The sequence below is a fragment of the Pleurodeles waltl genome, chromosome 4_1 (genome assembly GCF_031143425.1).
Source record: "Pleurodeles waltl isolate 20211129_DDA chromosome 4_1, aPleWal1.hap1.20221129, whole genome shotgun sequence".
Lineage (NCBI taxonomy): Eukaryota > Metazoa > Chordata > Amphibia > Caudata > Salamandridae > Pleurodeles > Pleurodeles waltl.
Genome location: NC_090442.1, coordinates 839,974,598 through 840,001,803, shown reverse-complemented (window position 1 = coordinate 840,001,803; position 27,206 = coordinate 839,974,598). Strand labels below are relative to the sequence as shown.

Genomic DNA, 27,206 nt, shown 5'->3' with positions numbered 1-27,206 from the left:
TTGGGGCAGCTATATATTTCACAAGCCCCTTAACATAACATACTATAACAGAGGTTGCTGTGTTGTGGGAGGAGACTTACAAGGCTGCTTTGTGGAATGCTGCTGGCATCCTCTTCTTCCTCCTCCCCATCTTCTTTAGAAGTTGCTTCTCTCTCACCAACAACAGTATTGTTTTTAGGGCTATTCCCACATGAGTGCATACAGCTATTTCAAATGGGATAGTTAGCCTCTGATACCATAGTGCCTACCTAGCTTACAACTACACGCTTTCTTGTGGCAAATGGAGAATATTGTGATGTTATCCTCATGCTAGTTAAATCAAAAGGAATTCCAAAAATGGAGATAAGAGCTTTCTTATTGTGCCGAAGCCTGAAGAACAGGAGGTTAAGCTAGGTGGTTGTGTAGTTTGCCTTTTTGTAGGGCATGCTGCAACTGTTGTAGAGGTGGTGGTGGAGGCTGCAGGTTTCTGGGGCTTTGCAAATATGCAAGCAAGGGGGCATGTGTGTAACCAAACACCTCTGAGCAGGTTGAGTACAGGAGAGCCGTGCTTCCCCTGTGCCACTCTCCAGAGACAATCTCTGGCTCAAAACCCTTGTCATCACCACCTTCCTCACCTGCCAGGCCTTCAGGTTACTTCCTTTTCCCTTGTCTCCCAGACTCTGCCATGGTCCAATCTATGTCCAGATCATCAGAAGAAGGGCTTGTAGAAGATAGGGGAGTACTCTTTCTTTTCCTTGCTGAAGATTGTGAATCTGATGAGGGAAGAGCCGTCTTCTCATCAACATTTTGCTCATCAGGAAGATGAACTTGCTCTTCTGCTCTTACTTCCAGAAGATCTGTTTTCGACTGTGGCTCCTGTTTGTGACTTTCCTGCAATGATTCTGTTTGCGGCTGGAACACTTTAATTTCAGATTCACTGCTCTCTATGACAGCAGTTACTGCAGCACTGAGAGGCATGGCTTAGGCTTTGGTGCTGTTGATGCAGGGATGATCCTCCCAGCCTCTTTCCATCCAGAGAAGGGTGCAGTAGGTACGTCATGTTCCTGAAAAAAGATGAGGGCTTTATACTACCAGTGGCAACAGGCTGCTTCTTCTCCTCCACGTAAGTCACTTTCTTGTCAGGAACCTCTTTCTTAGTGGCTATCTTTTTAGCACTCGCATTTGGCACCAAACAAGAGCAGAAGCACTTAGCAGAAGATGACCAAGACATTACTGTCAGCTAATTTGTATCAGTACTATGCGTAATGTCTTACTGTGAACCTGCAAGCAACATAAAAAGTCAGTGTAACATAGGCAATCAGAATATAGACAATGTAACAAGAGTGGAATCATCATCATAATCATCTCAAACACTTAACAATAGTTTACCAGAACCATGCATAAACTATTTTTTTCACAACAACATTACACAGGAAAAAGGTTAGTTTGTGTCCCTCCAGAGCCATGGGATCCCTATGAGAGGCAGGCCATGCAGAGAAAATGAATAAATGATGTATTTAATTGCTGGTGTCCATCCAGGGTCATGTGACCCCCTTTAGGAGGCTGGAGGTGTAGGGAAAAAATTATGTAATTATTTTTTTTATTGCTGGTGTCCACCGAGGGCCATGGAACCCCTATGGGAGACAGGAGAAGGCAGGCAAAGATAATAAAAACAATAAATAATTGCTGATGCCCCACCAGGACCATGGGGGCTCTTTGGGAGGCAGCCCAAACCGACAAAATACAATAAATACTTGGTAGCGCCGCTTCAGGGCCCATGGAGACTCTGTGGGAGGTAGGCAAAAATAAACAATAAACATTAAAAAATTGCTAGTGCCCTTGGGGACTCTATAGGAGGTGGGGGGGAAGGCAAAAATAAACACATGAATACAAAAACAACTGTACTGTACTACAATCAGCCACAAGTACACAAACAGAAAAATGAACAAACATAGCCCTTTTTTACCAATGTTCCAAAAAATGGCTTATAAAAGTTCAAGTAAAGGACTGAAACACACCCTGACTAAATAATGATGGTAGATAGCTCGTAGAGGCATGGAGAACAAGACAATATAGCCACCAAACAAACATACTTAACTGGCTCCACCAGATGGTGGCCAGTGCAGAAGGAGACATAAAGAACAAAAGACAAATTGGTGGCCTATGTTAAACACTGTACACACTGGCTACACATAACAGTCAATGCCACGTGGCCGGCAAGGAAGAAGGCATGGAGAACAAAGGAGACAGTTGCCCTGTCTTGCTTGGAGCACCTTCCCACTGAAAAATATCGTGTAGCATTGCAGGGAAAGGACAGAGTCGATATTATTTACCCAATGTGTCTGGGCCCACAGTGCAACTGCTCCTTACCCAGCACCGTTAAATCATCAATGCCAAAAACGAAAATTAAATTAAAGTTTTAAAATTCCCCAACTGCAATATATCAACCATGTCACACATACAAAGTACAAAAAATATTGTGTGGAAGAAGGTAGCTGAGAACGAAGGAAGATATCTGGCTATAGTGCGGATAAAAAATAACACACATTTTGCATTTAATCCAAAGGTGTCCACCAAAATTCCCTAAACGTTTTAAACAAACATATAGCACAACAGAAGTGAGAAGAAAATATGAAAAAATACCCCCTAAGCCTAATGCATGACAGACTAAACTCTAAACAGTAAAACAACATCACAGCAAAATAAGCAAATCACTGCAAAATTAACAAAGCCCACACAATGAAATGGATAAAAGTATTTATTCACACCTGACATCCATTATTAAAAAATTCAAACATTTTTGCTTAAAAAAGTTATTCTCACATGAGCCCCTACTCCAGTCCGAACTCCAGACCACCCACCAACAAAGATGAAAAAAACAAAAAAGGAACAACATCTTCTGGTGCATATCCTCCCTCAAACACCATTTTATTCTTAAATGTGCTGCACTGAACTTACTTGAGTTTCCTTAAAAAGATATGATTACAAGGGTGTGGATGCAACAGATATTGCCGACAAACAGAGTGATTCTTTCCCTCCAAAATCTGTAACCATGCATCACAAGAGTAAAGAGAAATTACCAAATTACTCCTATTACTCCAGCATAATTAAAATTACGACCAGGCCTATTATATACTTGGTAGGTGCTCCTGCTTCGTGGTTGCAGAAACGAAAAGCGGCTTTTTTCCTATTCATCTGTCAGCAGCTCACCCTTTGTTCTTCATGGTCACTACATAGTCCTTATTCTGCCTTAGAAGTAATGTTATGAACCCAGCAACTCGTCTTATCATTCTCTTTTTTTCATAAAAACATTGTTTCAACAATTCAGTTGTTCAGTTTGAACAAAGTGAGTTCTCTTCATCCTTAACAGGGTGAGTTGCTCCCTAATTTCATTAATCAGTCTTTGGCTTGAATGTTTCATTTTATTAGCGTGTGCCAAATAAGTTACAGGCATATTTATAGCCCCACTTGCTTTGCGTTTGCAGGACGCAACGTGGTGCTTGTGCGATGCAACTCTTAAGGCAGATTTAACCCAATGGAGTGCCAATTGCTGCATTTCGTTACTCTGCCCTGGCAAGGTGTTTCATGGCATTGCATGGGTGTTCCCACACAACTCACATAGATTTTGATTCATTCCCAGATTTACCAGAACTGGTAAACCTGGAAATGCGCCAAAATGCTATGCTTTCCCAGGGGAAGTGTTACAAGGAGAATATCTTTATTGGTCCTCGTTACTTCCTCTTTCTATGTGTGCTGCATTCTGCAGCACACATTCATAGAGGAATAAGCCTCAGGGGATTCCTCAGGGGATTGTTTTTGTGCAGGAAGGTGCCCCTTATTGCACAAAAACAATCCTGCATGCAACAGAGCAACCCTTGCACCATGCTGCAAGGCTGCCTGCATTGGCGCTAGGCAGCCAAAAAGGCACCAGTGCAGGTAAAAAGGCAGGAATGCACCCTATTGCCTTAAATTCAGTGCATTCCTGTCATTTCCCTGCCATGCAGTGCAGCACAGTGACTTGCTGTGCTGCACTACATGACTTGGCCATAAATATGGCCCTTAATTCTTTAGTCAATTGCCCCTTACTATTGCTCTTTGGGCCCAATTTATGGGTTACTACCTTCACTCCAAAGTTACTCCACCCACCATATTTAGATATGTGTTAGGCCAGCGGACATATTTAACATTTCCAGGAACCACTGCCACAGCGATTCCTCGAAATCCACTGAAAGTTTGACTCTGTCAACAAGACGAAGCGGTACGTCAAACTTTCCATTTTTTTTTATTTTCAATAACAAAACCCCAAAGTGGCATCTTGTTTTTTTTAAATAAGAAAAACAATACCTCCACCACTAGGGGCTATCTCCCATGGCGAGAGGGGAACTTTGCAGTTTTTACTGCACTTTGACACAAGGGTATTCCTGGCAGCAACAGGCAGTGAAAACTGACATTCATGTTCGTCCATCTAAATCAGGTGAACAGACATACAGGTCAACCTCCGACAGCCTTTACTCCATCCGAGGGGTGTATCCACAGCGCAACATCTGTTGGGACCGAGTACCCTTTCCGCCAACATATCAATTAGGCCCTTTGTCTTACTATTCGCTGCTAGGACAACAAATTCTCCCACTTGTACAGGCCTTCAGTGCATCCCAATTTGATGCTAGTCTCCCTTTTCTCATCAAGGTAAAAACAATCCGTAACTCCTGTTACCACCTTACATAAATTAGGTACCTCAGTATAGCCTCATTTAGCCTCCATTTATAAGGACCCTTACTGTGTTCTCCGCCTCTCCATCTGATCTCCACAGGTGTATAATCAGATATCGATGTAAAGATAATTTCTGTTTTCTGAAAATCCATTATCAACTTTCCTGCAACAAAGATGTAATCTATCCTAGTGTAGACTATGTACTTATGAGAAAGAATAGAAATCTTTAATGTCAGACTATAGGTATCTACAAGAGTCAATGAGTTCCAACTTTTGGATGAGGTATTTTAATTTTTTTGATTGAAGCCTTGACAGAAAGGCTATTGTAATTGGATTAGTCCCCGTCAACAGTAAAATCCCACCAATTAAAAGCTCTCCTTCTGTCTACTGGGTTAGTTTAGGCAGAAGGTTTGTTAAGAACTTATCTCGACTGGCATTTGAAATGTATGAACTGACTAGCATCTATCCTCTTACCATTCAAATCTACAGTAATCATTATACAGCTCCCATTTTGGACCCTTTCATATTGTTAGGCTGAATTACTTTCTGGGTACTTTCTTACCAAGCCTTATCTTGGGCGCAGAGCTATTATTTTTTTTATGTTTGCAGTCATGCTTGTTGGGGGGGGGGGTTTGGTCTGGCCACGATCCCATACTCTTGTCTGGTTATTGGCTCCCGCGTTGACAGAGTGTGCTGTCTAGCCCAGCTCAACAATAGTGGCAGTAGGTAATTCAAGTAGGAGGGAGGCGAACAGGCCACACACACACATCTCACACATCTACATGCACACTCACTCACACCCCCATGCATACACAAGCATGCATACATACACCCATTATTCACAAGCAAACACGCACACACAGTCTTGTAAAGCCTGACATTGCACTCCACACACCCATTCACAACAGGCACTCACAAATACACATACATTCATACATTCCCACATGCATGCACATATCAAACATTAAAATTAAAAAAACCTTCCTGCTTGCAGCAGATATTTTGGCCTCGAGGTACTTGCAGGATTAGGACTTCAACCTCCTCTCACTGGCTGACCTTAGGTCAACCAATGAGAGGAGGCGGTCATCCCTACCTCGCCACAGAGTTGGATGAGGTCAGTGAGACTTGCTGACCCCACCCTAGTCTGTGATGAGGAGCCACTGATAGACACTTGGCCCTGGGCTTTTCAGGGCTTGCTAGAGATGTCTGCGTTTTCATATTCTTATTTAGTCCAAGACACACTGGTTCTTGTTATTGCTAAACAAACAAATTGCTAGAGATGTCAACATTTTGTTCCTTTAATAGATTCCATTAGAGGAATACCCATTTGACATTCCCAGCAACCTCATTCACCTACCAAGTTGCTGATTAGTTTCAAAGCACCTAGCAACTTCCTTGTACTTGCTGCTAGGTCCCTGCTGAAATGCTAATTCAGTGCATCTAGAAACTTTGGTAAAGACAATAAATCCAGTTTATAACTGCCATTTCGAGCCAGACCTATTGGATTTGCCAATACTTTTTATTTGGCGTTGAAAGAAAGCTTAACCTTTAATAAGAAATGGAGAAATATCACATGGTCCTAGCCAGACTTCTATTATATTTGCCTGTTTCTGTTCCTTACTCGTTTCCTGGTCTGCCCATCATCTGTCATCTTTCGTGTAGATACGCACTTCACGCACTGCATCCAGATCCTTGTCACCTAACAGTATCAGTAGACCGTTCCCCACCTCTGCCGATGTTAAGGTGCTCTCTGTAATTCTACATTTCTAATACAGACTTCAGGGGAAGAGGGATCTCTAACTGGTGTGTTTTGTTCCACCACTAGGATGCAATACTGTCTTCTCTTCATGAGCATGGTGCTTACATGTCCTGGAAGAGCAACACTCGACTGTCTTTGAAGTGTACATGAAATATGGATCTCACATTCAGTATTATTCATTCTTCTTTGGATATCTTCACTAAAATGTTTCAGCAGCGATCTGTCTTCTTTATGCCTTTTGTACTCACCGTTTGTGCCCTTGAAGTTCCAATCTGGACTGATTCATAGTGTAGTATTGCTCTCCAGAGCTTACCAAGCCAGGTTTGGTGATCCCTGCCTTCTATGTGTCCTACCACATTGAGGAATCTTTTATTCTCCATTATTAGCATTTTCTCCAGGTCTTCAGATCTATCGAAAAAGTAGGCGGGGTTTCATGCATGCTATGGATGTCATGGCAGTATTTCCCCTGCACAATAAGTAAAGCAGAGGCCCCAACTGAGAGTTGTGCAGAACAACTGTGTGGAATTCAGCTCTGCACAATTATAAGTGCCACAGTGTACCTGCACCTGCATTAGAGAGGAACTCTTGACTCTATTTTACCAACAAAAAAAAGCCAGTAAAATTAGACTTTAAATGGGCTGCAGTTGAGCCTGGTTCCAGTGTCTGGCCCATGCCTAACACTCTACCAAAGCACAGGAGAGAATGTTAAAGCCAAGGAACATCTTAATGTTCTTTCAATCAACCTTTTCTCTTATCCTACTGCACTGCACTTCACCGCCCTGCACTGGACGACTCACAGACATTTGCCACTTACTGAAAGCAAGTTGTAAATGTCTACAATTACCCCCATAGAATTGTGAATTCCATGTGGAACACCACTGATAAATGCAGGTCCTCCCCATTCCGGGAGTTTAACTTTCCAGATTTTTTTAAATTGTATAGTGAAAACTTGACCTGAAGGTACTGGAGTGCTTTACATGACCATCAGTTATGTTACACAAGGACACATTAATTTTTGGTAGTCACGGGGAGATTAAGGGGGTCATTACGAGTCTGGTGACCACTAGACTGCCAAACTCGCGGATAGCCGTCGGACCACCGCCAATGCGGCAGTCCGAGCATTGGGGCCGTCAGGGAACCGTCAGCTCCACCAGACTTGCAGATAGCCGTCAAATCACTGCCAATGCGGCAGTCCGAGCGGTGGGGCCCCCAGGGAACTGCCAGCTCCGGCAGGAGGTGGTGGCGGTTCTTATCTGCCAGGACAGCGCTGCAAGAAATGCTGGCCTGGGGATTATGACCCCCTTCTCAGCCAGTGGTTTCATGGTGGTACCACCGCCATGAAAATGCTGGCAAGGAATGGGTGAAGGTGGCCCCGGGAGGAGGCCTACATTGTCCATGCAGTTGGTATGGGCAGTACAGAGGCCGTCCTGGCCAGCACCCTCGCAATGTTCTCTGTCTACATTGCGAGGGTGCTGGCGCGCCCTGCAGGTGACAGCATTGCCGCCGGCTCGATTACGAGCCGGAGACAATGGTGTAGCCTGTTTTTCGCTAGGCCAGCGGGCAGAAACTCAGGTTTCAACCTGCTGACCTAGTGGGAAGCTCTTAATGGGGCCGGCGGGGAGGTACCCTGTGTAGCAGCAACCTCCCCGTCGGAAGTTCGGCAGATGGTAAAAACCGTCCGCCGAACTTATAATGACCCTCAAAGTGTCTGATTTAGATCTTGTGGCGGGGTTACCCTGTCACAGTTCAGTAGGCTATAATGGAACTGTAATACAACAGACGAGATATCTGTCATGTTTGTGATGGAGTAAAGGCCGTCACCAAAATCTAAATCAGGCTCCAAGTTATTTACTGAGAATCACAGGATGCTGAGTAAATGCTGAGACTCGAATTTAGTGCCCAAGCTCCACAGGAGGCATCTCTGTCCTTACCACTTCCTCTCCCTTTGTAATAAAGGCCATTATGTGCAGAGATTCTGGCCAGTAGCGGAAATTCCAGCAACCCAGAATCTCTGCACTTAATTCCTCCTTTGTAATAAGGCTCTTTGAGTGTCATTATCTCAAAAAGTATTGCTTAATAAACAAACATTTCGAAATCGATGTGTAGATGATAATAAATTTTAAAAAAAAACGAAGGGACACCAGGGAGTAAACAAAGAGGAGCACATGCACGCCACTTAAAAACGAGAAATGAAGCAATCAATTAAAGAAAAAGAAGAATGGCCTGCAGTATGACAGAAGGGTATCAGGACCTACAGAGACTGCAAAGAGAGGCGGCTCAAATATGATAAGGGTAAAATAATGCAACAGCACTTTTAAGTTTTTGTCTTTATGTTTTCCCTAGACAAACCTCCTTTCCCCATAAAATATGGGAATGTTACTAGCTTGTTCCCACAATGAAAATGCCATGCTCACTTAGCAGGAGCACTTTTTAAAAGTGTTTCCATGGTAGGAAACTAGACACAAGAAATATCTGAAAAATCACAACTCGTAAGGTTCTGGCGTTCACCTACTGTTTCAGTAAAGATCTCCCATAAAGGACCACAAACTCATCCCAATCCTAAATTTGTGATCGCAGTAATTCTGGTGGAAGTACTGATAAAGTTCTCAAAAATGACAGGTCTGCTCTTGCTCACCATATGTTGTTCTTATTTGAATAGTGTGGTCACTAGCCTCTGTTAAGCTACTTTAAAATACTGTGGATTGTTTTTCTCATTTTTATTTGCCACATAATTTACATTATTTGAAAAATACATCACACAAAAAGATGCATTCATGGCTTCAGTGCATGTACACAACACAAATCAAGATAAAAGTAATTTTTAGTTGTTTTTCAGACCCTCTCCCACTTTATTAGTGGCATTTGCCATCAAAGGGAGTTATGGGCTCAACCATATTCTAGGGAGATCTTCTGATATTAATCCTCCAGGGTCTTTAGAATAAATATAGTCAGGGACACCATGATTTCCCTTTAATCTTAAGTGCCCTTGGTATGGTTAAAAATATGTGCGTGGATGTCCGTAAGATATAGGCCCTCATTATGAACACGGTGGTCGAAACCCCTGTGTTCATGCTGGCAGTCAAACTACTGACCGCCAGTGCCCCCTGATCCCTGCCGTATAATGAACATTCCTGTGGGCCGGCGGGTGTAAACATTGTTTCCGCCGACCCAGAGAAATGCCTGGCCGGGACATTGACAGCGGCTCCACATGGAGCCGCCGCCAATGTCTCTGTGCGGCGGGTGCAGCTGCACCTGTTGTGCAGATCAGTGCCCGTAAATCGCCAAATGCATGGGCAGTGCAGGGCCCCCCGGGGGTGCCCAGGAGCACCCCTTCTGCCAGCCTTTCCCTGGTGGGGTAACCTGCCAGGGAAAGGCTGGAGGCTTATGGATCATTATCCTAGGGGCATCACGGCTGCCCTGTTGGATAATGATTCCGACAGCCGCCAGGCTGCCTGACGGAGGCAGCCTGGCGGGGAGTGAGGGCCACATATGGCGGCCCTCATAGGGTTCATTATGTGGCCCGCCATGCCGGCTGGCTGGTTTTCCCGCCGGTATGGCGGGCCACACCGCCAGGTTCAAAATTACCACCATAGTGTCCATTTCAGCCTTACCTAAGTGGCCTCTATGGATCCAACAAGCCTTTCTTCAAGACTGTCTCTAGACCATGGTTAAAGGTTAGTGACTAACCATTTGTAATTTCCCTATTAGCCGGACATACAACATGAAACATAACATGGATGTAGGCATTCTCCCCCTTCAAATGAGCATGTCATAATGCCCTAAGCTAGTATTCTGTAATACTTCATAAGAAGTAGGGGGGGCATGACTCTGTAGTCACACTTTCCTCGAGGGTGGCATGTCCCATTATACACTTACATTCCACCCCCAATCTCTTCCGGTCTGCCCTCATTATTTAGGAAAGTCAGAAAAGAAGCAAAAAAAAGTGAGAGATGAATACACCAACCAAATATAGTGCTTGATCTGAGCCAGTGTTTGCTGGTAGGGACCACCAGCGCTTATTTCTCCTCATCAGATGTTTCCGGAAGCCAATAGAGGGAACAGACACAAAGAGGAAAGAACGAGGAAGAGAAAGATGGAAACACTGTCACAAAGGGAGAGAGCAGGACCCTGCAGTAGTGAGGTAAAGTGGGATGAGTGTCTGGTAGGGTATTAAAGAGGCCTGAGGTAGATACTAGACTATGCTGCCTTGGTATTTAGCGCACTGCGTTATACATTACTGGCCGTGGGCTTCTGTGCAGAGCTTTGGGCAGCAGCAATCACAAACGGCACTCCAAGCAGCTTCGATGTTTACTTCGATGTTTACTTAAGGCTTATACAGTTTTATCAAAATAACAAATTATCAGGTTGTGAAAAGTGACACGTTTCAACCTATATGGTCTTCTTCATTGGCCCAAATCATTACAGAAGCCCCCCTCCCTTAGAAAATATACCATTAACCATCATAGGCTTGAACGAAATCTTTTATACCTCCAAACACATACACAGACTGGACCATAACCATTATTCTCAAGACTTTCTATATTGGGATAGTATTACCAAAACAAATAAATTAAAAATGTATATTGATTACACTAATCTAAACAAACCTCCTGGTGACAGCAACCCAGCCATTGGTGGCCACATTCTAGTAGGTCCCCTCTTTTTCAATTTTTAGTTTGGAGTGCCATTTGTGAACTGTGTTATTTTTTGGATTTATTACGGGTCCTGCGCCCGTAGATGTGCACCGACTCTGCGAGGCACAATCAGGAAGAACAGCAGGAACTGTGTATATATATATATATATATATATATATATATATATATATATATATATATCCAAAACACAGCTTGCCGGTATATCCTGAGGCTGAGTCTGCAGTGATTTGATCAGGGTTTCGGCTACCCTTAATATCGCAATCACACTTTCCCAGCAAGAAAAGAACCACTCAAATCTCCTTATGAGTGCAAAGGGAGAGGCTTCATTAAAAAGCACCTTTGGACTCATAAGGAGATTTGAATGATTCTTCTCTTGCTATGAAAGTGTGTTTGCGAGATATATATATATATATATATATATATATATATATATATATATATATATATATATATATATATAGTGATTGTGAACCTCTATGTTTTTTTTAATTCCTGAATTTTTTAATGCCTTCATATTGGCCACATGAAACAACAAATTAAAAGTTATGGCAGTTTTCTTGAACTTCCGTAGATTAAAACAATGTTTGGTGGGGAAAATTAGACTTACCACTGCATGGGGTGTGGCAGATATTGTGACTTTTTGGCGTGCGGTCATCTTTACACCACCGACGGCTATTAATTTGGAAAATTCCGTAGTCCTTGCTCTTGTCACCTGGATTAAAGTTTACTGCTTCTGTGTTGAATCCACTTTCATGGTATGCAGTGCACACCCCTGTGAAAAAGTACAACATTAAAATATACAATATAATTAATTGTGCAGTAGCTCCACGTTTATGGACTTTGGTGGCAGACTATGTAAGATTTGCCGCCATTTTAAGGTGTCTACATAAAAAAGATGAACGTTGTCTATTAATTTCAATGTACAAAATCGTTCACTGCTTACTGCTTATTACACATTCACACTGTGCTTCTGTAAGACCGAGTGGTGCACCTGGTCTGCCATTTTGTATCAGCAGGTTACACTTGAGGAAGCTAAAAAGATTTCCCATCTGGCTCATTCGCCCCTCCTGTCACTTGTTTGACCTGGGTCTGTGGTAGGGCTTAGGGGGTTTAGAAACAGTATTTCTCTAAGGCTTGAGTTAGTCCTACTCATTCTCTACCCTTGTTACCCTTGGGCAAAGGTAGAGATTAATGCCCACATCAAGACCGCTCCCCAGGCAGCACAATATCCTAACCCACCCCAGACATGCTACCTGGTCTTAGTGGGCCTTTGATTGAGGCTCCACTCCACCCGCCCTTCTTTCAGTAAGAGTCTGAGACCCTGGGTGGAGGTGAAAGGTCGCAGTTTATTAACATTAAGTCATAAATCATTAGATGGTCATAAATCATCATAACAGTGATCGATGATTGATACACACCGTAAATTCTTCAAGAACATCATAAATCAATCAATAGTCCTAAATAATTGATCTCCAGCCTTAAACCAATTTGGCACCACCGAAAATCATCTTTGATAGCACCATCTGACACAAGTTCCTGTACAGCCGCTGGATGTGAAGGACCCTCGGGTTGCATGAAGCAGCTTCTAGGCTTCACTTTCTACCGATGAAGGCCACTTCGGGCTGTGCCTGGGCTGCAAGTACTATGGGGGTCATTCTGACTCCCGCCGGCCGCGGTAACCGCAGGGCCGGCGGGAGCCGCCAGAATACCGCTGCGCGGTCAGAAGACAGCCGCGGTTATTCTGAGTTTCCCGCTGGGCGGGCGGGCGGGCGACCGCCAGAAGGCCCTTACCGCCATCCTTACCGCCATCCTGTTCCTGGCGGCCAAAACCGCCAGGAACAGGATGGCGGTAAGGGGGTCGGAATCCCCATGGCGGCGCAGCAAGCTGTGCCGCCGTGGAGGATTCCCCAGGGCAGAGGGAAACCAGCGGTACACCGCCGGTTTCCCGTTTCTGACCGCGGCTGTACCGCCGCGGTCAGAATGCCCAGGGATGCACCGCCAGCCTGTTGGCGGTGCATCCGCGGTCCCCGGCCCTGGCGGATTTTACCGCCAGGGTCGGAATGACCACCTATGTCTGCTTTTGCGAGTATCTCCTCTGACTCTCTCTGTTGCCCCCCCAGTGTCCCAGCTGTCAGGCTTCCATAGGACCACTGTTGGCAACTCTTTCCTTTTTCACGGAATACCGGCTGCTCTTATGTGTTAGTGATGCAGTTGAACTGTGCTGTCTCCGCCATGCAGCCAGTGGTTTCACAGCCAATGGCAGCTCCTCCTTTTATCACTAGATTTCCTTTGCTCCAGGGCATTCCCCTAGTTTGACAGCACCTGTATGTCCGTAACTACTCTATAGCTTCCTCTCTTGTCCCATTCTGTTGACCCTGCCATCAGGCATCCCAAGGTCTACCAGTTTGGCAACCTTATTATTCCCAGGTCTTTTGCCCATATCGTGGTTCATTTACTTATATACATTATATGTTGTTTCCCGAAATCACATAGTGCTGCTGCCTCCTGAGAAGGGAGGTGGTCATTTAAGTCGCTTAGACTGAATAACATATAAGTCCCTAGCATGTGTAAGACAAAGTGTCCACCCAGGGTTGCAGCACTGATTTGCTACCCTGTGCGCCTCAAAGAACAAAAATGTCTCCCAGCCTACCACTGCAGACTAGCAGGGCAGTTTTTAAAACTGGTAATTTGACTTTGCTCGGTATCCGATGCAAGCGCTCACGCCCGAGCATAATGGCTAAGCAAATGTGCAATCAGCTAGGCAGCAGCGATTTCAGTTATGGCGCAGTGCCTGCAACTCCTCTGAACAACTAGAACACTATGCATATCCCCCAGTTCTATAACAGCCCGAAACTACGGGAGCTAAGCATTCTTTGGCCGGTGGCATTTCCCCAGCTACATGTGCGAGTCTGTGCGCATTCTCTCACTTTCCATCGCGTGCGTACCGTTAAACTAATAAAAGGAGATCTTCATCTCTGTTGCCTCATCTCAGTACAATTCCCCATGTGGTTTTACCTTTTTTAGAAAGATGGCCGGAGAATAAATACCTCTCCCGCAAGCAGCTCTTTGCCTAGCTCACTGTGCTTCTTTGCTTAATCTCTTGTAAAAGAGTGTCTGACGTCCATGCTGTTCATCTCTCTGGTAGGGTTTTCTCCCATGATGGCGTTCCCTTTTCTATTTCTGGGCAGACTAAGGGGGTCATTCTGACCCTGGCGGCCGGTGACCGCCAGGGTCACCGACCACGGGAGCACCGCCACAAGCTGGCGGTGCTCCCAAGGGCATTCTGACCGCGGCGGTTCAGCCTCATTGGGTGAGTTGTTACATTTCTGGCCTAGACCATGGGTGGAGTGTGGTAGACCATTCAGCATGGGAGTTCACAGTGATGTGATCTCGGCAGAGAAGAAAGTGCAAGAGGTCAGACACCAGAAGGGAGCCGGGTGTTTCAATAATAGATGTTCAAATGAACCCCAGAATGTGACCCGCAGCATAACTCACTCAGCAAGTATCTAAGCATTTCAAGGTTTGTGGAGGAAAGGAGACAGGGGTCCGAGACTAAAAATCACTAAAATGAAGAAGTCTGGAAACATGATTTATTTGATGATACTAATGCACTTTCTTTCGTTGTGCATGACAAGTGTTTTTTTTTAAAGTTATTATGAATGGCTCATCCAGCAGGGAAGCAGATTTTCAGCCAAATTACGGACATTTAATGCAGAAGAACTCTGCAGTCAGAAACTTGAAATTGTACATAAGAATTAACGACCGTTCGACAGTAAAACAACCGGTCACTCTTTAGCAGGGTGCTCCGTCAATTTTAGGAGGGAATGTAGGATGGATGACTTGCTTCAGAGCAATATGAGACAAACTGGTATTGGAAGGACCCACGCTGAAATCAGTCCTCTTCGTCTTACTTGAGGAATAAATATTAGAGGCAGTAATTCAATTTGCAAAACGAGTGTGTTCACTATAAAGCATGCATCTAATTCCAGCAAGCGACGCTAACGTGCCTACGTATGCCCACCGTGCTTACATATATTTGTCCCTTATTTTCGCACAAACTGCTTTATGCTCAGCTTTATGGCAATCAGCGATTATGTTTGAACATAGACAGTCAAGGGTGTAGTAGTGAGTAATGTGTCAACAGCATAGTATGTCAAACTAAGTCCTTGAAATCCTACAGTTTATGAAATTTGCGAATTTTGTAGTCCTTCGTTGAGGCATACAGGGTGTTACTGCACGTACCTGCATACATGCCAACAGACCTGACTGAAGCGGAAGACTCACGAATTTCAAAACCAAAATGGCTTTATTGAGCTGTCCACCATCTGAAATTGCATCTTCTTCAATAAAGGTCAATGGGGGAATAAAAAATGCTTTAGCTTATGAGATAAGAATTTTCAATTCTATAAAGGACACAGAGACGAGGATTTTTTATTCTCTTTTTTACTGTAGACATTTCAGCAGCCAATCACAATACAATAAACAAAAAAACTACATTACCCATGTAGCCAATATATCACTCATATCACATGCCCCAATCATATTAGACCAGCCCATATAAGTACAGATAACTCCATTTTGCATTCTCTTTCTTTGCAGGATAAATCATATTAATACAGAATTCGCTAGCTTGAATAATAACCTTAACTTCTAAAAGTCAATGCAATCCAAACAGCGATCTTCAATTTGCAGATCATCCAACAGGGATGTCGAAGCAGACCCTCCCAAGACTTCTTCTGTTGTTAGTCTTGATTGTGACTAGACCAAGATACGTCTTGTGTGAATCAGACCACTTCAATTATGTTTCTAGTTGGTAACTGTGAAGCCAGGAAAAAAGCCACAATATCCATATCCATATCCAGGAAACGTTTGCAGAATGGAAAATAATGACATGAAACACATAATTATAAACTTAACATACAGGACAGGAACCCGATAGCTCACAATTTGACAATGTCATACATAACAGACATATATCAGGATAGGATGATCCTCATCTCTGTTTCCTTAATAGAATTGAAAATTCTTACTGCATAAGCTAGAAAATGTTTTATTCTAAGTCAGGACCAGAGGCTCTGAATATGCTTGTTCAAAACTGTGCCACCACCACTGAAGCCACATCCACAATGGGTTTATAATAAAAGGACTTGAGAGTTGATTCAGGAGACCAGTCTGCTGCTTTCAAAATATCCTCTAACCGCGAGCCCAACGTGAAAGACTTTTAGGCCATAGCACTGCAAGCTGAGTGAGCTCCAAAAATGGAAACATCAATCCTGGTTTTGTCCAGTAATCAACGTATCCACTAGCCAAAGTGGCAGCTGAGACAGGTTTGAATGGCTTCTGCAGAGCAATGAGTACTTGTCCTCTAGGATCTCCCCTAAATTCAATAGTCACAGCTTCATAAGCTTTAAGGCAATATACCACGCATAGTTTAGTGTTAGTAAGAAATGCCGGATATGCTACTGTCCTAGTGTTAAACTTAGGGGGTCATTTCCGCCAAGGTACCGCCGACAAATGACCGCACCGCGGTCAAAAGACCGCGGCGGCCATTCAAACATTTCCGCTGGGCCGGCGGAAATGCCCCTGCAACGAGGACGCCGGCTCAGAATTGAGCCGGCGTAGTTGCAGGGGTGCGACGGGTGCAGTTGCACCCGTCGCGTATTTCAGTGTCTGCAAAGCAGGCACTGAAATACTTTGTGGGGCCCTCTTACGGGGGCCCCTGCAGTGCCCATGCCATTGGCATGGGCACTGCAGGGGCCCCCAGGGGCCCCGCGGCACCCCCTACAGCCATCCTGTTCATGGCGGGTTTCCCGCCATGAACAGGATGGCGGTAGGGGGTGTCTGAATCCCCATGGCGGCAGAGCGCGCTCCGCCGCCATGGAGGATTCAATGGGGCAGCGGTAAACCGGCGGGAGACCGCCGGTTTACCCTTTCTGACCGCGGCTGAACCGCCGCGGTCAGAATGCCCTTGGGAGCACCGCCAGCTCGTGGCGGTGCTCCCGTGGTCGGTGACCCTGGCGGTCACCGGCCGCCAGGGTCAGAATGACCCCCTTAGTCTGCCCAGAAATAGAAAAGGGAACGCCATCATGGGAGAAAACCCTACCAGAGAGATGAACAGCATGGACGTCAGACACTCTTTTACAAGAGATTAAGCAAAGAAGCACAGTGAGCTAGGCAAAGAGCTGCTTGCGGGAGAGGTATTTATTCTCCGGCCATCTTTCTAAAAAAGGTAAAACCACATTAACATCCCAAAGAGAAGAATATCTGGAGTGTGGGAGCTTACACAAGTGTATGCCTTTCATGAGTTTGCACACTACTTTGTGTTTTCCCACATGCATCCCTGCAAGGAGAACATGCCCCTCCGAGATGGCAGATTTATCATTGTTAATGGACCTGAAAGCCAGGCTTGAAGATGCTAAAGAAGAAAGGGAGTTGATCACCAAGCTGCCCTCTGCCCTAGCGGGATCTGAGTTTCATTCATCACACCAATGGACCAATCGATGCGATGCTGAAGCATAACGTTTGTGAGTGCCATACGCCCATGCCTGGTTGATGTAGAAGGAAGCCTGTGGAGAAATGGCTGCCACTTGCCTTCTAACACGAGAACCCTCCAGGCTACTAAGCAGAGTTGTCCCGGTAGGATCAAGGGAAAGACCTTGAACTCGAAGCAGCAACTGAGCCAAGTGAATTGTAGAAATCAAGGAAGAGGAAGGTAGATGGGGATCGTCAAGGATGCGTCTTGCAGGTCCAAACAGACCATTTAATCACCTTCCTGCAGAATATCCCGTAAGAGATGGACCCCCTTGTAAGGAAATGCCTCCTTGGCATGGTTGCCCCCTGACTTTTTGCCTGTGCTGATGCTATGTTTACAATTGAAAGTGTGCTGAGGCCTGCTAACCAGGCCCCAGCACCAGTGTTCTTTCCCTAACCTGTACTTTTGTATCCACAATTGGCAGACCCTGGCATCCAGATAAGTCCCTTGTAACTGGTACTTCTAGTACCAAGGGCCCTGATGCCAAGGAAGGTCTCTAAGGGCTGCAGCATGTCTTATGCCACCCTGGAGACCTCTCACTCAGCACAGACACACTGCTTGCCAGCTTGTGTGTGCTAGTGAGGACAAAACGAGTAAGTCGACATGGCACTCCCCTCAGGGTGCCATGCCAGCCTCTCACTGCCTATGCAGTATAGGTAAGACACCCCTCTAGCAGGCCTTACAGCCCTAAGGCAGGGTGCACTATACCATAGGTGAGGGTACCAGTGCATGAGCATGGTACCCCTACAGTGTCTAAACAAAACCTTAGACATTGTAAGTGCAGGGTAGCCATAAGAGTATATGGTCTGGGAGTCTGTCAAACACGAACTCCACAGCACCATAATGGCTACACTGAAAACTGGGAAGTTTGGTATCAAACTTCTCAGCACAATAAATGCACACTGATGCCAGTGTACATTTTATTGCAAAATACACCACAGAGGGCACCTTAGAGGTGCCCCCTGAAACTTAACCGACTGTCTGTGTAGGCTGACTAGTTCCAGCAGCCTGCCACACCAGAGACATGTTGCTGGCCCCATGGGGAGAGTGCCTTTGTCACTCTGAGGCCAGTAACAAAGCCTGCACTGGGTGGAGATGCTAACACCTCCCCCAGGCAGGAGCTGTGACACCTGGCGGTGAGCCTCAAAGGCTCACCCCTTTGTCACAGCCCAGCAGGGCACTCCAGCTTAGTGGAGTTGCCCGCCCCCTCCGGCCACGGCCCCCACTTTTGGCGGCAAGGCTGGAGGGAACAAAGAAAGCAACAAGGAGGAGTCACTGGCCAGTCAGGACAGCCCCTAAGGTGTCCTGAGCTGAAGTGACTCTAACTTTTAGAAATCCTCCATCTTGCAGATGGAGGATTCCCCCAATAGGGTTAGGATTGTGACCCCCTCCCCCTGGGAGGAGGCACAAAGAGGGTGTACCCACCCTCAGGGCTAGTAGCCATTGGCTACTAACCCCCCAGACCTAAACACGCCCTTAAATTTAGTATTTAAGGGCTACCCTGAACCCTAGAAAATCAGATTCCTGCAACTACAAGAAGAAGGACTGCCTAGCTGAAAACCCCTGCAGAGGAAGACCAGAAGACGACAACTGCCTTGGCTCCAGAAACTCACCGGCCTGTCTCCTGCCTTCCAAAGATCCTGCTCCAGCGACGCCTTCCAAAGGGACCAGCGACCTCAACATCCTCTGAGGACTGCCCCTGCTTCGAAAAGACAAGAAACTCCCGAGGACAGCGGACCTGCTCCAAGAAAAGCTGCAACTTTGTTTCCAGCAGCTTTAAAGAACCCTGCAAGCTCCCCGCAAGAAGCGTGAGACTTACAACACTGCACCCGGCGACCCCGACTCGGCTGGTGGCGATCCAACACCTCAGGAGGGACCCCAGGACTACTCTGAGACTGTGAGTACAAAAACCTGTCCCCCCTGAGCCCCCACAGCGCCGCCTGCAGAGGGAATCCCGAGGCTTCCCCTGACCGCGACTCTTTGAATCCAAAGTCCCGACACCTGGGAGAGACCCTGCACCCGCAGCCCCCAGGACCTGAAGGACCGGACTTTCACTGGAGGAGTGACCCCCAGGAGTCCCTCTCCCTTGACCAAGTGGAGGTTTCCCCGAGGAACCCCCCCCTTGCCTGCCTGCAGCGCTGAAGAGATCCCTAGATCTCCCATTGACTTCCATTACAAACCCGACGCTTGTTTCTACACTGCACCCGGCCGCCCCCACGCTGCTGAGGGTGAAATTTCTGTGTGGGCTTGTGTCCCCCCCGGTGCCCTACAAAACCCCCCTGGTCTGCCCTCCGAAGACGCGGGTACTTACCTGCAAGCAGACCGGAACCGGGGCACCCCCTTCTCTCCATTCTAGCCTATGTGTTTTGGGCACCACTTTGAACTCTGCACCTGACCGGCCCTGAGCTGCTGGTGTGGTGACTTTGGGGTTGCTCTGAACCCCCAACGGTGGGCTACCTTGGACCAAGAACTAAGCCCTGTAAGTGTCTTACTTACCTGGTTAACCTAACAAATACTTACCTCCCCTAGGAACTGTGAAAATTGCACTGTGTCCACTTTTAAAACAGCTATTTGTGAATAACTTGAAAAGTATACATGCAATTTTGATGATTTGAAGTCCCTAAAGTACTTACCTGCAATACCTTTCGAATGAGATATTACATGTAGAATTTGAACCTGTGGTTCTTAAAATAAACTAAGAAAATATATTTTTCTATATAAAAACCTATTGGCTGGATTTGTCTCTGAGTGTGTGTACCTCATTTATTGTCTATGTGTATGTACAACAAATGCTTAACACTACTCCTTGGATAAGCCTACTGCTCGACCACACTACCACAAAATAGAGCATTAGTATTATCTATTTTTACCACTATTTTACCTCTAAGGGGAACCCTTGGACTCTGTGCATGCTATTCCTTACTTTGAAATAGCACATACAGAGCCAACTTCCTACATTGGTGGATCAGCGGTGGGGTACAAGACTTTGCATTTGCTGGACTACTCAGCCAATACCTGATCACACGACAAATTCCAAAATTGTCATTAGAAATTGATTTTTGCAATTTGAAATTTTTCTAAATTCTTAAAAGTCCTGCTAGGGCCTTGTGTGTTAAGTCCCTGTTTAGCATTGTCTTTTAGAGTTTAAAAGTTTGTTAAAAGTTTGAATTAGATTCTAGAAACAGTTTTAGATTCTTAAAAAAGTATTCCAACTCTTAGCAGAATAATGTCTGATACAGAGATGCAGGTGGTGGAACTCGACACCACACCTTACCTCCATCTTAAGATGAGGGAGCTAAGGTCTCTCTGTAATATAAAGAAAATAACCATTGGCTCCAGACCTACCAAAATTCAGCTCCAGGAGCTGTTGGCAGAGTTTGAAAAAGCCAACCCCTCTGATGATGACATCACAGAGGAAGAAATTAGTGACTTGGAGGCCAATGTCCCTCCTCCAGTCCTAAATAGGGAGAACAGGACCCCTCAAGTCCTGTCTCCAACTGTGTTAGTCAGAAATAGTGAGTCCCTCACAGGAGGGTCCCACATTTCTGAAATCACTGAGGATGCTCTCAGTGAAGATGACCTCCTGTTAGCTAGGATGGCCAGAAGATTGGCTTTAGAGAAACAGCTCCTAGCCATAGAAAGGGAAAGACAAGAGATGGGCCTAGGACCCATCAATGGTGGCAGCAATATAAATAGGGTCAGAGATTCTCCTGACATGTTAAAAATCCCCAAAGGGATTGTGACAAAATACGAAGATGGTGATGACATCACCAAATGGTTCACAGCTTTTGAGAGGGCTTGTGTAACCAGAAAAGTGAACAGATCTCACTGGGGTGCTCTCCTTTGGGAAATGTTCACTGGAAAGTGTAGGGATAGACTCCTCACACTCTCTGGAAAAGATGCAGAATCTTATGACCTCATGAAGGGTACCCTGATTGAGGGCTTTGGATTCTCCACTGAGGAGTACAGGATTAGGTTCAGGGGGGCTCAAAAATCCTCGAGCCAGACCTGGGTTGACTTTGTTGACTACTCAGTGAAAACACTAGATGGTTGGATTCAAGGCAGTGGTGTAAGTAATTATGATGGGCTGTACAATTTATTTGTGAAAGAACACCTATTGAGTAATTGTTTCAATGATAAACTGCATCAGCATCTGGTAGACCTAGGACCAATTTCTCCCCAAGAATTGGGAAAGAAGGCGGACCATTGGGTCAAGACAAGGGTGTCCAAGACTTCAACAGGGGGTGACCAAAAGAAAGGGGTCACAAAGACTCCCCAGGGGAAGGGTGATGACACAACCAAAACTAAAAATAGTAAAGAGTCTTCTACAGGCCCCCAAAAACCTGCACAGGAGGGTGGGCCCAGAGCCTCTTCACAAAACAATGGGTACAAGGGTAAAAACTTTGATCCCAAAAAGGCCTGGTGTCATAGCTGTAAACAGCATGGACACCAAACTGGAGACAAGGCCTGTCCCAAGAAAGGTTCCACTCCAAACTCCCATCCAGGTAACACTGGTATGGCTAGTCTCCAAGTGGGATCAACAGTGTGCCCAGAGCAAATCAGGGTCCACACTGAAGCTACTCTAGTTTCTGAGGGTGGGGTGGATTTAGCCACACTAGCTGTCTGGCCGCCTAACATGCAAAAATACAGACAGCAACTCTTAATTAATGGGACTAGAATAGAGGGCCTGAGGGATACAGGTGCCAGTGTCACCATGGTGACAGAGAAACTGGTTTCCCCTGGCCAATACCTGACTGGAAAAACTTACACAGTCACCAACGCTGACAATCAGAGAAAAGTACATCCCATGGCAATGGTTACTTTAGAATGGGGAGGGGTCAATGGCCTGAAACAGGTGGTGGTCTCCTCAAATATCCCAGTGGACTGTCTGCTTGGAAATGACCTGGAGTCCTCAGCATGGGCTGAGGTAGAACTAAAAACCCATGCAGCAATGCTGGGTATCCCTGAACTGGTGTGTGTGAAAACCAGAGCACAATGCAAGGCACAGGGTGAACAAGTAGAGCTGGAGTCTGGAAGAATGGCCCAGCCTACCAAGAGGAAAGGAAAGTCAGTTGGGAAACCAACTGCAACACAGCAAAAGAAAGGGAACCTCTCTTCTCAGGAAGAAGTTCTGCCCTCTGAGGGAACTGAGCCTTTGGAGCTTGAACCTTATCAGGTTGAGCTCTTAGGCCCAGGGGGACCCTCAAGGGAGGAGCTGTGTAAGGGACAAGAAACCTGTCCCTCTCTTGAAGGCCTTAGGCAGCAAGCTGCTGAAGAGTCCAAAGGCAAGAAAAATGGAACGCATAGGGTCTATTGGGAAGATGGACTCCTGTACACTGAGGCCAGAGACCCCAAACCTGGTGCCACTAGGAGAGTGGTAGTGCCTCAGCTGTTCAGAGAGTTCATCCTAACATTGGCCCATGACATTCCCCTTGCTGGACATTTGGGACAAACCAAGACGTGGGAGAGGTTAGTCAACCACTTCTACTGGCCCAATATGTCCAACATGGTTAAGGAGTTTTGCCTCTCCTGCCCCACCTGTCAAGCCAGTGGTAAGACAGGTGGACATCCAAAGGCCCCCCTCATTCCACTTCCAGTGGTGGGGGTTCCCTTTGAAAGAGTGGGTGTGGACATAGTTGGTCCACTAGAACCTCCCACAGCCTCAGGAAATATGTATATCCTGGTAGTAGTGGATCATGCTACCAGGTATCCTGAAGCTATTCCCCTTAGGTCGACTACTGCCCCTGCAGTAGCCAAGGCCCTCATTGGTATCTTTACCAGAGTGGGTTTCCCTAAGGAGGTGGTGTCTGACAGAGGTACCAACTTCATGTCAGCATACCTAAAGCACATGTGGAATGAGTGTGGAGTGACTTATAAATTCACTACACCATACCATCCACAAACTAATGGCTTGGTTGAGAGATTCAACAAGACATTAAAAGGCATGATCATGGGGCTCCCAGAAAAACTCAAAAGGAGATGGGATGTCCTCTTGCCATGTCTGCTTTTCGCTTACAGAGAGGTGCCACAGAAGGGAGTAGGATTCTCACCCTTTGAACTTCTGTTTGGTCATCCTGTAAGGGGACCACTTGCCCTTGTTAAAGAAGGCTGGGAGAGACCTCTCCATGAGCCTAAACAGGACATAGTGGACTATGTACTTGGCCTTCGCTCTAGAATGGCAGAGTACATGGAAAAGGCAACCAAAAACCTTGAGGCCAGCCAACAACTCCAGAAGTTTTGGTATGACCAAAAGGCTGCACTGGTTGAGTTCCAACCAGGGCAGAAAGTCTGGGTTCTGGAGCCTGTGGCTCCCAGTGCACTCCAGGACAAATGGAGTGGCCCTTACCCAGTGCTAGAAAGGAAGAGTCAGGTCACCTACCTGGTGGACCTGGGCACAAGCAGGAGCCCCAAGAGGGTGATCCATGTGAACCGCCTTAAGCTCTTCCATGACAGGGCTGATGTGAATCTGTTGATGGTAACAGATGAGGATCAGGAGGCAGAGAGTGAACCTCTCCCTGATCTTCTGTCATCAGACCCAAAAGATGGCACAGTAGATGGAGTGATCTACTCAGACACCCTCTCTGGCCAACAGCAAGCTGATTGTAGGAGAGTCCTACAACAGTTTCCTGAACTCTTCTCCTTAACCCCTGGTCAGACACACCTGTGTACCCATGATGTGGACACAGGAGACAGCATGCCTGTCAAAAACAAAATCTTTAGACAGTCTGACCATGTTAAGGAAAGCATCAAGGTGGAAGTCCACAAGATGCTGGAATTGGGAGTAATTGAGCGCTCTGACAGCCCCTGGGCTAGCCCAGTGGTCTTAGTCCCCAAACCTCACACCAAAGATGGAAAGAAAGAGATGAGGTTTTGTGTGGACTACAGGGGGCTCAATTCTGTCACCAAGACAGATGCTCATCCAATTCCAAGAGCTGATGAGCTCATAGACTAATTAGGTGCTGCCAAATTCTTAAGTACCTTTGACTTGACAGCAGGGTACTGGCAAATAAAAATGGCACCTGGAGCAAAAGAGAAAACAGCATTCTCCACACCTGATGGGCATTATCAGTTTACTGTTATGCCCTTTGGTTTAAAGAATGCCCCTGCCACCTTCCAAAGGTTGGTGAATCAAGTCCTTGCTGGCTTGGAGTCCTTTAGCACAGCTTATCTTGATGATATTGCTGTCTTTAGCTCCACCTGGCAGGATCACCTGGTCCACCTGAAGAAGGTTTTGAAGGCTCTGCAATCTGCAGGCCTCTCTATCAAGGCATCCAAATGCCAGATAGGGCAGGGAACTGTGGTTTACTTGGGCCACCTTGTAGGTGGAGGCCAAGTTCAGCCACTCCAACCCAAGATCCAGACTATTCTGGACTGGGTAGCTCCAAAAACCCAGACTCAAGTCAGGGCATTCCTTGGCTTGACTGGGTATTACAGGAGGTTTGTGAAGGGATATGGATCCATTGTGACAGCCCTCACTGAACTCACCTCCAAGAAAATGCCCAAGAAAGTGAACTGGACTGTGGAATGCCAACAGGCCTTTGACACCCTGAAACAGGCAATGTGCTCAGCACCAGTTCTAAAAGCTCCAGATTATTCTAAGCAGTTCATTGTGCAGACTGATGCCTCTGAACATGGGATAGGGGCAGTTTTGTCCCAAACAAATGATGATGGCCTTGACCAGCCTGTTGCTTTCATTAGCAGGAGGTTACTCCCCAGGGAGCAGCGTTGGAGTGCCATTGAGAGGGAGGCCTTTGCTGTGGTTTGGTCCCTGAAGAAGCTGAGACCATACCTCTTTGGGACTCACTTCCTAGTTCAAACTGACCACAGACCTCTCAAATGGCTGATGCAAATGAAAGGTGAAAATCCTAAACTGTTGAGGTGGTCCATCTCCCTACAGGGAATGGACTTTATAGTGGAACACAGACCTGGGACTGCCCATGCCAATGCAGATGGCCTTTCCAGGTTCTTCCACTTAGAAAATGAAGACTCTCTTGGGAAAGGTTAGTCTCATCCTCTTTCGTTTGGGGGGGGGTTGTGTAAGGAAATGCCTCCTTGGCATGGTTGCCCCCTGACTTTTTGCCTGTGCTGATGCTATGTTTACAATTGAAAGTGTGCTGAGGCCTGCTAACCAGGCCCCAGCACCAGTGTTCTTTCCCTAACCTGTACTTTTGTATCCACAATTGGCAGACCCTGGCATCCAGATAAGTCCCTTGTAACTGGTACTTCTAGTACCAAGGGCCCTGATGCCAAGGAAGGTCTCTAAGGGCTGCAGCATGTCTTATGCCACCCTGGAGACCTCTCACTCAGCACAGACACACTGCTTGCCAGCTTGTGTGTGCTAGTGAGGACAAAACGAGTAAGTCGACATGGCACTCCCCTCAGGGTGCCATGCCAGCCTCTCACTGCCTATGCAGTATAGGTAAGACACCCCTCTAGCAGGCCTTACAGCCCTAAGGCAGGGTGCACTATACCATAGGTGAGGGTACCAGTGCATGAGCATGGTACCCCTACAGTGTCTAAACAAAACCTTAGACATTGTAAGTGCAGGGTAGCCATAAGAGTATATGGTCTGGGAGTCTGTCAAACACGAACTCCACAGCACCATAATGGCTACACTGAAAACTGGGAAGTTTGGTATCAAACTTCTCAGCACAATAAATGCACACTGATGCCAGTGTACATTTTATTGCAAAATACACCACAGAGGGCACCTTAGAGGTGCCCCCTGAAACTTAACCGACTGTCTGTGTAGGCTGACTAGTTCCAGCAGCCTGCCACACCAGAGACATGTTGCTGGCCCCATGGGGAGAGTGCCTTTGTCACTCTGAGGCCAGTAACAAAGCCTGCACTGGGTGGAGATGCTAACACCTCCCCCAGGCAGGAGCTGTGACACCTGGCGGTGAGCCTCAAAGGCTCACCCCTTTGTCACAGCCCAGCAGGGCACTCCAGCTTAGTGGAGTTGCCCGCCCCCTCCGGCCACGGCCCCCACTTTTGGCGGCAAGGCTCGAGGGAACAAAGAAAGCAACAAGGAGGAGTCACTGGCCAGTCAGGACAGCCCCTAAGGTGTCCTGAGCTGAAGTGACTCTAACTTTTAGAAATCCTCCATCTTGCAGATGGAGGATTCCCCCAATAGGGTTAGGATTGTGACCCCCTCCCCCTGGGAGGAGGCACAAAGAGGGTGTACCCACCCTCAGGGCTAGTAGCCATTGGCTACTAACCCCCCAGACCTAAACACGCCCTTAAATTTAGTATTTAAGGGCTACCCTGAACCCTAGAAAATCAGATTCCTGCAACTACAAGAAGAAGGACTGCCTAGCTGAAAACCCCTGCAGAGGAAGACCAGAAGACGACAACTGCCTTGGCTCCAGAAACTCACCGGCCTGTCTCCTGCCTTCCAAAGATCCTGCTCCAGCGACGCCTTCCAAAGGGACCAGCGACCTCGACATCCTCTGAGGACTGCCCCTGCTTCGAAAAGACAAGAAACTCCCGAGGACAGCGGACCTGCTCCAAGAAAAGCTGCAACTTTGTTTCCAGCAGCTTTAAAGAACCCTGCAAGCTCCCCGCAAGAAG

At 46.5% G+C, this 27,206-nt stretch overlaps 1 protein-coding gene across 2 annotated transcripts in view; it reads right to left on the bottom strand.

Annotated features, from left to right (window-relative positions):
* LOC138288215 (lysozyme C-like) overlaps positions 1-27,206 on the bottom strand; it is a 145,044-nt gene that overhangs the window by 78,772 nt on the left and 39,066 nt on the right. For both annotated transcript variants that reach the window (XM_069229594.1, XM_069229596.1), the window contains exon 2: positions 11,712-11,876. In XM_069229594.1, coding sequence (XP_069085695.1) covers positions 11,712-11,876 — 165 coding nt within the window. The remainder of the gene's footprint in view (positions 1-11,711; positions 11,877-27,206) is intronic.